This window comes from Nerophis ophidion, linkage group LG09, assembly GCF_033978795.1.
Source record: "Nerophis ophidion isolate RoL-2023_Sa linkage group LG09, RoL_Noph_v1.0, whole genome shotgun sequence".
NCBI lineage: Eukaryota > Metazoa > Chordata > Actinopteri > Syngnathiformes > Syngnathidae > Nerophis > Nerophis ophidion.
Genome location: NC_084619.1, coordinates 75,740,658 through 75,752,715, shown reverse-complemented (window position 1 = coordinate 75,752,715; position 12,058 = coordinate 75,740,658). Strand labels below are relative to the sequence as shown.

At 43.7% G+C, this 12,058-nt stretch overlaps 1 protein-coding gene across 1 annotated transcript in view; it reads right to left on the bottom strand.

The window, feature by feature from the left end:
* Window positions 1–722: 722 nt before the first annotated feature.
* The window catches only part of pcdh15a (protocadherin-related 15a), a 564,893-nt gene continuing 553,557 nt past the window's right edge, over window positions 723–12,058 (bottom strand). Inside the window, exons 36-40 of the mRNA XM_061911787.1 lie at window positions 11,941–11,979; window positions 11,776–11,849; window positions 6,771–6,885; window positions 4,627–6,634; window positions 723–869 (exon numbers count right to left, since the gene is read on the bottom strand). Of these exons, the coding sequence (XP_061767771.1) occupies window positions 4,646–6,634; window positions 6,771–6,885; window positions 11,776–11,849; window positions 11,941–11,979 (2,217 nt within the window). The 3' untranslated portion in view covers window positions 723–869; window positions 4,627–4,645. The remainder of the gene's footprint in view (window positions 870–4,626; window positions 6,635–6,770; window positions 6,886–11,775; window positions 11,850–11,940; window positions 11,980–12,058) is intronic.

Sequence of the window (12,058 nt, the reverse complement as noted above, 5' to 3'; positions counted from 1 at the left end):
AAGACTCCTAGGTACTTGAACTCCTCCACTTGGGGCAGGGTCTCCTACCCAAACTGGAGATGGCACTCCACCCTTTTCCGGGCAAGAACCATGGACTCAGACTTGGAGGTGCTGATTCTCATTCCAGTCGCTTCACACCGATCCAGTGAGAGCAGAAGATCCCGGCCAGATGAAGCCATCAGGACCACATCATCTGCAAAAAGCAGAGACCTAATCCTGCAGCCAACATCCATGTCAGTAGAGTAGAAAACAAGAACTGGTGAACTGAATAAAAAGGAATGAAGTCGAGGCACACGTTCATTGAATAGTCAGAGTTTAGTCATTGGTATGTGCAGATTGTTCCAGGGTCCCATCCACAGCTCCTCCTCGTCCGACACGGCGTGGTCGCTGTGGGACGCCAGCGTCTCCCTGCTGTCCCTGTGGTTGTCCACCGCCGTCTCGCCCTCCTCCCCTGCGACACGGGTGTTGTTGGACCCGGAACCTTTCAGAGCGTTCAAGCCGGAGCCCAGGGAGCCGCCGGAGGAGCGGGTGTTGAGGTTGATGTCCACGTCGGGGGCAACTCCAGAACCCGTCCCGCTCTCCGCGTTGCTTTCGTTGCCGTCCCCGCTGAGAACCGGCGAGGCTTCCTCGTGAGTCACCCCCAGCTTGTCCAGCTTTTTGAACTGGGAGCCCACCTTCAGGTTGTTCAGGTGCGGCGTCCGTCTGGTTCGAACGATGGTGCCGTTCTGGGCGAGGTAGATGTTCCCGTTGATGTTGCTGTAGCTGTTGGGGGGCCGCGCTCTCTGGTTGTCGGCGGAGCTCTCCTCTCCCGTGGACGTGGTCTCGTTCTCCCGATCCACCGCCGGCATCGTTCGCTTCTTCCTCACCAGCTGGGGAGGAGAACACGGGTGAGTTTGAGGCAATGTCGACGGGAAACTCTCAAGGAAGGAACCGGAAAAGTCCGCACCGCAACATGCAAAATATCCAAAGAGAAACCAGCGGATTGAATAACTACTGGGGCGGTATAGCTCGATTGGTATAGAAGGCGTACCGGCGACTTGAGGGTTCCAGGTTCGATCCCTGCTCCCACCTTCCTAGTCACTGCCGTTGTGTCCTTGGGCAAGACACTTTACCCACCTGCTCCCAGTACCAATCATACTGGTTTAAATGTAACTTAGATATTGGGTTCCACTATGTAAAAGAGCTTTTCGTCACTAGAGAAAAGCGCTATGTAAATATAATTAATTTACTCAGTGGCCTAGTGGTTAGAGTGTCCGCCCTGAGATCGGTAAGTTTTGAATTCAAACCCTGGCCGAGTCATACCAAAGACTATACAAATGGGACCCCGTTGTCTCCCTGCTTGGCACTCAGCATCAAGGGTTGGAATCGGGGGTTAAATCACCAAAAATGATTCCTGGGCGTGGCCACCGCTGCTGCTCACTGCTCCCCTCACCTCCCAGGGGGTGAACAAGGGTGCTGGGTCAAATGCAGAGGACACATTTCACAGTGTTTAAGACAATCATTGGTACTTTTAAGTTAACTAACGACAGGACAGAAATGAGCAGAATATAAGACGACTCCTTCTTGATCAAGGCACATTTTTCGGAAAGATACTTCATGCAAATTTTCAATATCAGTGAAAAAAAAAACTGGAAGATTAAAATAAATGAAGGTATTTTATAGCAAATTTAAACGTGAAGTCGTTTAAATTTAAGTACAGGCGTCCTCAGAAATGATAATGCTCAATTTGGTCTCTCGGAATACTTTTAGTTACCCTCATCGTGCTTTGGTATCACTTGGTATCGTAGCAATACTTGGTGTACTAGTGTAAGAATGGGATTGGACTTTAAGTCTAGAACCGGGGCGTGACCGCATCAGGCCCAAGAACATGTTTTATCCGGCCTGTGAGATGAGTTGCCAGGTCTAAAAATGATGGGACTAGGGTTGTACGGTATACTGGTACTAGTATAGTACCGGGATACTAATGAATCATATTCGGTACTACACCGCCTCTAAAAAGTATCAATCCTCCACCTGGCATTGCTGGTTTTACGAGCAGAAGACATCCACTGTAATGATACCAAGTACAAGAGTGGATCTAGTCGATACTACTAAGATTACATCAGTTTTTTTAGTTGTTTTTTAAAAAAATTCATATTATGTTTATAAACTCGGGAAACATGAGGACTTTGACTATAACCATTGTATGATCCTGCACTTACTTGGTATCGGATCGATACCTAAATGTGTGGTATCATCCAAAACTAATGTAAAGTATCAAAGAAGAGACAAATAAGTGATTATTACATTTTGACAGAAGTGTAGATAGGACATGTTAAAACAGAATGTAAGCAGATATTAACAGTAAATGAACAAGTGGATTATTAATTAATTTTTACAGTTTGTCCCTCATAATGCTGACAAATAATAGAATGGTTAATGACAGAGTATGTTACTGCCTACATCAGCAGACTAATCAGGATCCTTAATATGTTTACTTACTACTAAAAGACAAGTTTTCTGGAGTGTAATGATACCAAGTACAGGAGTGTATCTAGTCGATACTACTATGATTACGTAATTTTTAAAATTTCTTTTTAAATTCATCTAATGTTCATAAACTCAGGAAAAATGTCCCTGGACACATGAGGATGTTCCTGTATTTCAGTATCTATCTATGTTCACTATTTTATTTAAGGACTAAGTTGCAATAATAAACATATGTTTCATGTACCCTAAGATTTGTCGTTAAAATAAAGCCAATAATGAAAATTGTTGTGGTCCCCTTTATCTAGAAAAGTATCGAAAAGCATCGACCGGTACCGGTACCAAAATATTGGTATCGGGTCAACCCGAGATGGGAGGCATGGCGTAGTGGGTAGCTTACCACCACCAGGTGTGAATGAATGATGGGTTCCCACTTCTCTTTGAGCGCTCTGAGTATCTAACAATACAAAAGTGCAATATAAATCTAATCCATTATTATTATTATTATATTTTGGAATGAAGGAAAATGTTGTTCTAAATGTGTCCACCGGATAAACCAGAACAAAATGGGTAGGTCAAGGCGTGGACTTAGGTGTGGTTTGTTTTCCCGTGGTGCAAAGCGATAGGACCGGACACGACGTGAAGGTAATGACATATTTAATCTTAACTCAAAAATATTACAAAAAACAAATGGTATAAACAAAAGGCGCTCTCAATGGAGGTTCAAAACTTGGCTATGAAAACTAAAACTCGCACGAAGGCAAAACTATGGACATAAAACAAACTTGAACTGTGGCATGAATAACGAAAAACTTACTTGGAACGAGAAAGGAACATGGATCATCGGCATGGATAACAAGGGTGGGTCGAGGGTTGGTAGAAGGTGATGTCACCAGGCTAACTGCCTGGCAACTACAGGCTTAAATAGGTGCAATGATGACAGGTGAAGTGAAGTGAATTATATTTATATAGCTCTTTTTCTCAAGTGACTAAAAGCGCTTTACATAGTGAAACCCAATATTTAAGTTACATTTAAACCAGTGTGGGTGGCAATGCAAGCAGGTGGGTAAAGTGTCTTGCCCAAGGACACAACAGCAGTGACTAGGTTGGCAGAATCGGGAATCGAACCTGCAACCCTCAAGTAGCTGGCACGGCCACTCTACCAACCGAGCTAAACCGGTGCGTGAGTCCAGACAAATCAGGTGCGTGAGTCGTGAACACAAAACAGGTGAAAACTAATTGGTAGTCATGGAAACTGAAACAAAACAGGGTGCGCAAAAACAGGAACTAATGGAGTCAAAAACAAAACAAAACATAACTAAACAGAACATGATCCCAAACACATGACAGGGTAAATAAAAAGTTAAAGTACCAATGATGATTGTCCCACACCCTTGATCACCCCCTGGGAGGCGAGGGGAGCAGTGAGCAGCAGCGGTGGCCGCGCCCGGGAATAATTTTTTGTGATTTAACCCCCGATTCCAATCCTTGATGCTCGGCCGGGAGTTTGAACTCAGGACCTACCGATCTCAGGGCGGATTCTCTAACCACTTGGCAAATCAATCAATCAATCAATGTTTACTTATACATCCTGTCATTGTTTATCCGTTTTAAAACTCTGCCAGAGTCAATTCCACCTGTTTGACTGATGAACATTATCCCATCGTTTATTTAGAAAGTATAAATAATGACAAATGAAGCTAGAACACTATTAACTGCAACATGTAAGTGTAAAAAACCAAACATATTTTGTATATTTTAAGAATTTGCTTGTTCTTTTTTTAACCAAAGAAAACAACCTGAATTTGTCTTTATTTTTAAGTTATCATGCCATGATTTTTACTCTTTCAGCCTACTTGGGAGTAGATTTTGGCCCCTGAGCTAAAATGAGTTCGACACCACTGGTCTATGAGGTCTTCACTCCAGCAAACAACAATCCTGGAACCCCAGTCTTCACACGATAATAAAAGACCCAGGCGAGGTATCAAAGTGCACTCAGAGAGGAAGGACAAGGAGTGGTGAAGTTTGAGTTTGAGTTGTGGAGGCAGCAGACAAGTGCTGAAGAAGAAAAGAGCTTTGGTGGACGTCTCAGACACTCAGAGGGAGAAGAAAGCTGTGGATGTGTTCACGCCCATGCAGAGATCATTGATGGTTTCTTACTTCAAAGTCACTGTGCGTCCTAGAAGGCTGTCAGGTTGCCCTCCGAGTCAGAATCTGATGTTGCCTCAGTTTCTCCTGGGTCCTCAGCCTCCAAACCGGAGCCGCTGGGTGAAGATTTTTCAGAAGAGATGGCATCCTCGTCCACCTCGGAAATTGGGGACAGTCCTGCGTAGGTCTCTTCAGAAGTGCCGCTGATACTTCTGAGCTCAGAGGAATAGGGAAGACCGCTGTAAGGGCTGGACGGGCCAGGACCTCCAGATACTACACTGGACCTTCTGGATGCGCCATCATTACTGATATCACCGGATGAATCTTTGCTTTCATCAGCAGTCTCAGACTCTTCTTCTTCACTTTCCTCCGTTATTGTGTCCTCAGACTTATTAGTCAGGATGGACTTCTGGGAGCGAAAGCTCCCGCTGGAGGACACGGTACTTGCAGGTCTTCCCTTGCCGCTCAAAGAACTCTCTTCAGTCATCTTACTACTGGTGGACGATCCTCCGATTGAGTCTGAACCAGCGGACATTTTTCTGCGACTGTACCCTCGAGACCAAGAGCCTTCACTTCCTGACCCGGATTCCACCTCACTGACCGTTCCTGTTCCTGATTCGGCCTCGCTAAGCTCCTCGCTGGACTTCCCTGATGTTAACGCACTTCTTGAAGTTTTAGTTCTCTGTGATGACCTCAAACTGGAGCCAGATAAAGACCCTCTGAGACTAGCACTCTCGCTTGCACTTTGACTTCTTACGCTACCTCTACCGCTGACAGTTCTGCTACCACTCTCACTCCTGCTGTCACTTCCACTCCCACTCTCCAGTCCACTCCCACTGATGCTGCTGCTGCCACTCCCACCTCTCGCCTTGCTAGCCTCAGTAGCTGATGATCTTATGGACGAACGTGCAGAAGACCTACTTTCTTTAGCGCTTCCTGATGCCTCTTCTTCCTCTGAATCCTCATCCGAACCACCCTCTGTTTCTGAACCCTTTTCTGTGCTTGTGTCCTTCTCTGTTGCAGTCCCTGTTCCTGATTCTGTTCCTCTTTCAGTATCAGACGCTTTGGCAGAGTCTGACTCCTTCTCCGAGTCTGACTCTTTCTCTGTTTCCGACTCTTTCTCAGACTCTGACTCTTTCTCTGTATCCGACTCTTTCTCAGACTCTGATTCTTTCTCTGTCTCTGACTCTTTGTCTGTCCCTGATGGCTTCTCTGATTCTGATTCTTTTCCAGTCGTTGATTCTTTCTCACTGACCGATCCCTTTTCACTTTCTTCTTCCTCAGACTTAGACTTGCTTTCCTCATCCGATTCTTCCAGCAATTCATCTGGCTCTTCTTCTGAGTCCACAGTGCTTTCGTTGGCATCGTCCCGGTCCAAATCCACTTTGAGATAGTCTCTGTCCACACTGCTTTTCTCTGATGACTCATCATTTGAGTCTTTCTCCTTACTGCTACCACTCGCAACTGCTTCTGGTTCACTTTCCGTCACACTAATGGACACTTTAGATTTATTCTCATCCTCACTGGTGACTTGAGAAGCCTCTTCATCTCTCTCGCTGCCAGTGGCACTTATGCTACTCTGCGACTTTCTACGGGCCTGCAACTTCCTGCCCAGCTTGATTTTCTTCAAAACTTTGCCGAGCTGGCTTCGGGCGCTCGACTTGCTGTCGATTGGTCCCGCAGGTGACGGGCCATCAGTCAGACTCTCCTGGCTGTCGATACGGCGCGCCGACATCAGTTTGGCATAGTCTTTATCCTTCTTCTTGACGCCGAACATCTTGAACATCCTGGCTTTCTTCCATGGAGACGGGCCAGCGGCAGTCGACGGCTGCTCTCCTCTCTTGCTGGCCGCCAGGAGTTTGCTGAGTTTGATGACAGATTTCAGCCTTTTGGCAGCCTTGGAAGGCTCGGAGTCCCCTTCTGGTTCAGCTGGCTCCGTTTCCTCTTCGTCCCTAAATGCAACCCTCTTTGGTGGACCCCGGCCCCGCATGCCGCCACGGCCCCTGCCTCTGCCGCGCCCCTAAGACAGTTTCACATTCAGTTGAACAACTTTTTCGAAGAATTCTGATTATAGTATTGGACTGCAAGATAGCATTGAATCTGCTCTTTTGATAATACAACAATACTTTTGATAGACACTCATAGAAAGGAAGTACCTCTGGGCCATGTGGACTGTAGAAATAACCATCATCTTCCATAATCACCTCTCCATATTCATCATACATCGGAGTTATCAACCTCCGGCGACTGCCGTACTGAGGGATGTCGTACCTTCAAACAAAAATAGGACATATTTACTTACTTTGGACAACGTTTACAAAATTGAAAACCAGTGAAGTTGGCACGTTGTGTAAATTGTATAAAAAATCCAGAATACAATGACTTGTAATTCCTTTTCAATTTTTATTCAATTGAATAGACTGCAAAGACAAGATACTTAATGTTCGAACTGAGAAACTTGATATATTTTTTTGTCGCTTTTTGATGCAGTACCGCCTGTCAAGGGCCTTGCCACTTGCGTGCAAACCACAGAACACTTTTCCACTTTGCATCACTCCATCTTAGATAAAGTCGGGTCCAGCGAAGCGTTTTTCTGGGTGTTGTTGATAAAAGGCTTTTGCTTTGCATAGTACAGTTTCAACTTGTACTTACAGATGTAGCGACGGACTGTAGTTACTGACATTAGTTTTCTGAATTTTTTCTGAGCCCACGCGGTGATATCCTTTACACACTAATGGTAATTTTTTTGATACAGTACCACCTGAGTGTTTGTTTTCGGCCTTACGTGTCGTGATTTCTCCAGATTCTCTGAACCTTTTGATGATATTACGGACCGTGGATGGTGAAATCCCTAAATTCCTTGCGATAGCTGGTTGGGAAATGTTGTTCTTCAACTGTTGGACAATTTGCTCACGCATTTGTTGACAAAGTGGTGACCCCTCGCCCCGTCCTTGTTTGTGAATGACTGATAATTTCACGGAACTTGCTTTTATGCCCAATCATGGCGTCCACCTGTTCCCAATTAGCCTGTTGAACTGTGGGATGTTCCAAATAAGTGAATGACGAGCATTCCTTAACCTTTTCAGTCATTTTTGCCACTTGTGCCAGCTTTTTTCGAAACACGTTGCAGGCAATTAGGTAATATTTGCAAAAACTAACACAGTTTACCAGTTTGAACGTTAAATATCTTGTCTTTGCAGTCTATTCACTTGAATATAAGTTGAAAAGGATTTGCAAATCATTGTATTCTCTTTTTATTTAGCATGTACACAATGTGCCAACTTCACTGGTTTTGTACAAGCAAATACACATAAATGTATAAGACACATATAACGTGGTGGAACGTTGCCTAGGTGGATATGATGCGACTAATATTAAAATGCAATGTCCCTAAGCTTTTATTTCTTCCACAGTTGAGTGCACATTTTCTGAAAAATCTGACTAAATCACAAGAACCCAAACATGCTGAAGTGGGAAAGCAGCTGCGTGCTGCCTAAGTAACGTCTAAGAGTCCATTAAAGACTTGATGCAGCACAACCTTTTATCCCATGCACTGTTTATAAATGACATCCACATCCCCGGGCCATTTACTGTATTTTACATTTGGCCTCTTTTCTTGGGGACTGTTTGGTGCATTTTCGCATGGTGATAAAAGCGCTGTGCAAAACATGCCATTGAAACAAAAATAACCCCTTTAATTGAGTTCCACGGCCTCGACGAGCTGAAATAGAATTGATCGTGGAGGAGCAGAAGAAGAAGAAAAAAAAGAGGACAATTAGCATCGCTGTCGGAATAAAAAGGTTTGAAGTGCGCCCCGCCATGGAAATAAACAGCGATCCAGTCACCGCCGCACCGCACTCATTAACCAGCGCAAATTGGCGACACGGCCGCCTTTATGACTTGTCAGATTTTCTTTCGAGTGATTTTAAAAGGCAGTTAATTGTAAAAGCTGCTTCTTGTAAAAAAAAAAACAAAAAAAAAAAACAGGCGTCCTCGTTGTCACCTGCTGCTAGCGCCGGGAGTTTAATGAACGAGGCTCTGGCAGCAGCTGTTACACCTTTTGCTGGCGCTCGTCCTCACCGGGCCGTACGGGAGGTGGAATTGCAACTTAGAACACGCCCCCCTAATTACACCTTCATGCTTACTCTAGAAGGCATAATTAATCAAATTGAAATAGTAGACTTGGCAGCAATACTTGTTATTAATTGTAGTCCTTAACACATGACCGGACTATGTTTGGCTGACCGGAGTGCAGACTTGGGTACTATCGCAGTATTAGTATACAAACCCTGTTTCCATATGAGTTGGGAAATGGTGTTAGATGTAAATATAAACAGAATACAATGATTTGCAAATCCATTTCAAGCCATATTCAGTTGAATATGCTACAAAGACAACATATTTGATGTTCAAACTCATAAACTTTATTTTTTTTTTGCAAATAATAATTAACTTAGAATTTCATGTCTGCAACACGTGCCAAAGTAGTTGGGAAAGGGCATGTTCACCACTCAATAAACGTTTGGGAACTGAGGGAACTAATTGTTGAAGCTTTGAAAGTGGAATTCTTTCCCATTCTTGTTTTATGTAGAGCTTCAGTCCTTCAACAGTCCGGGGTCTCCGCTGTCCTATTTTACGCTTCATAATGCACCACACATTTTCCATGGGAGACAGGTCTGGACTGCAGGCGGGCCAGGAAAGTACCCGCACTCTTTTACTACGAAGCCACGCTGTTGTAACACGGGGCTTGGCATTGTCTTGCTGAAATAAGCAGGGGCGTCCATGATAACGTTGCTTGGATGACAACATATGTTGCTCCAAAAGCTGTATGTACCTTTCAGCATTAATGGTGCCTTCACAGATGTGTAAGTTACCCATGCCTTGGCCACTAATACACCCCCATACCATCACACATGCTGGCTATTACACTTTGCACCTAGAACAATCCGAATGGTTATTTTCGTCTTTGTTCCAGAGGACACCACGTCCTCTGTTACCAAATATAATTTGAAATGTGGACTCGTCAGACCACAGAACACTTTTCCACTTTGCATCAGTTCATCTTAGATGAGCTCAGGCCCAGCAAAGCCGGCGGCGTTTCTGGGTGTTGTTGATAAATGGCTTTTGCTTTCCATAGTACAATTTTAACTCGCACTGACAGATATAGCGACCGACTGTAGTTACTGAAAGTGGTTTTATGAAGTGTTCCTGAGTCCATGTGGTGATATCTTTTATACACGGATGTCGGTTTTTGATGCAGTACCGCCTGAGGGATCAAAGTGATTTCTCCAGATTCTCTGAGCTTTTGATGATATTACAGACCGCAGATGGTGAAATCCCTAAATTCCTTGCAATAGCTCGTTGAAAAATGTTTTGAAACTGTTCGACAATTTGCTTACAAAGTGGTGACCCTCACCCCATCCTTGTTTGTGATTGACTTAGCATTTCACGGAAGCTGTTTTTATAGCCAATCATGGCACCCACCTGTTCCCAATTAGCCTGCACACCTGTGGGATGTTCCAAATAAGTGTTTGATGAGCATTCCTCAACTTTATCAGTATTTTTTGCCACCTTTCCCAACTTCTTTGTCACGTGTTGCTGGCATCAAATTCTAAAGTTAATGATTATTTGCCCAAAGAAACATGTTTATGAGTTTGAACATGAAATATGTTGTCTTTGTAGCATATTCAACTGAATATGGCTTGAAAAGGATTTGCAAATCATTGTATTCTGTTTATATTTACATCTAACACAATTTCCCAACTCATATAGAAACAGGGTTTGTAGTACTGCAATAGTAATGAATCATATTCGGTACTATACTGCCTGTAAATAGTACTGATCCCGTCATTGCTGGTTTTACGAGCAGAGGAGCATGTTCGGCAGCCCACAGTCACAGAGTACTTACAAGCAGACACAGTGTGTTGACAGAAAAGGGAGAACGGACGCATTTTGGCTTAAAGAGTAAAGATAAAGGTGAAGTTATAACACTGAAACACCCTCAGGAAGAGGTTCATTAAAACATGGCTAGCTAGCGGCTAAAGTCCATGTGTTGTAACTACTTCTAAATCACTAATCCTCGACTCCAGGGCGACAAATAAAGTAATTTTTTTCCCGGCAGGACAAGGGATAGTCAAACATGCGTTACTACACACTTTAGGAGGATACAATAGCTCAATTAATTCCATAGGTGGATCTACACCTGACATCCACTGTAATGATACCAAGTACAATAGAGTATCTATTTTCATTTATTTTATGTTTATAAACTAAAGAAATACGTCCCTGGACACATGAGGACTTTGAATAAGATCAATGTTTGATCCTGTATCGACTTGGTATCACATCTGGTATCAGAAGCTTCTGGTTGAATTTTTGACATCACATGGACGAAGATAAGACCTTCTGGAGGAAAGTTCTGTGGTCAGATGAAACAAAAATGGAGCTTTTTGGCCACAAAACCCAGCAATATGTTTGGAGGAGAAAAGGTGAGGCCGTTAATCCCAGGAACACTACCCCTACTGTCAAGCATGGTGGTGGTAGTATTATGCTATGGGCCTGTTCTGCTGCCAATGGAACTGCTGCTTTACAACTCAACCTCCTCATGCTCTCTCAGGAAGAGCAGGTCCCAAATTCCAAGCTGCTGTTTTGAGGCATGTTAAAAAAAACTTCAATAATAAAAATGGCAGTGCCATGATGGCATTTTTTTTCCATAACTTGAGTAGATTTATTTTAGAAAACCTTGTTACATTGTTGAATGCATCCAGCGGGGCAGCACAACAACATTTAGGTATAATAATGTGTTCATTCCACCACTCTATTTATCTGTATCGGTTGATATCGGAATCGGTAATTAAAAGTTGGACAACATCGGCAATAAAACCATTATCGGACATCTGTATTCTTTACAAGTGTATTCAAACTTTTGACCACAACTGTATATTACTTTAAATTAAAACTTTATTATAATAAAGACACTACTTGTCAGCACTTTGTCAGGTTAATGGAAGCAAAAATATTAGGAATTTGGTTATTTTAATAAAAAAATAATTGTGAAGCCCTTTGAGACATTGAGGACACATAGAAAAACTTTGATTATTTTGGGATTACCTGCTGAAATTGTACAAGTTAAGTTAAAAGTGAGTTTTTTAAGGTGCTCACCCTTGATCGTAGTTATAGTAGTCCTGCTGGTAGTAGTCCTGTCCCGGGTCGATGCCGGACTCCATGGAGAGTTCCTGCGTTTGACAAAAGAGGAAAATATGTTTGTGAGCCCAGAAGAGGAGAGACGAAGCAAACATGCGAGCACGTTCAACACAACATTTCTACCTCAGGTCTCAGGAGAGATGGTCTCAGCAGTTGCTGATGCTGACCACCATTAGTGGGGGGATGCCGGGATGGCAGGGAGGGGGGGGGAGGGAGGGAGGGAGGAAGGGAGGAAGGAAGG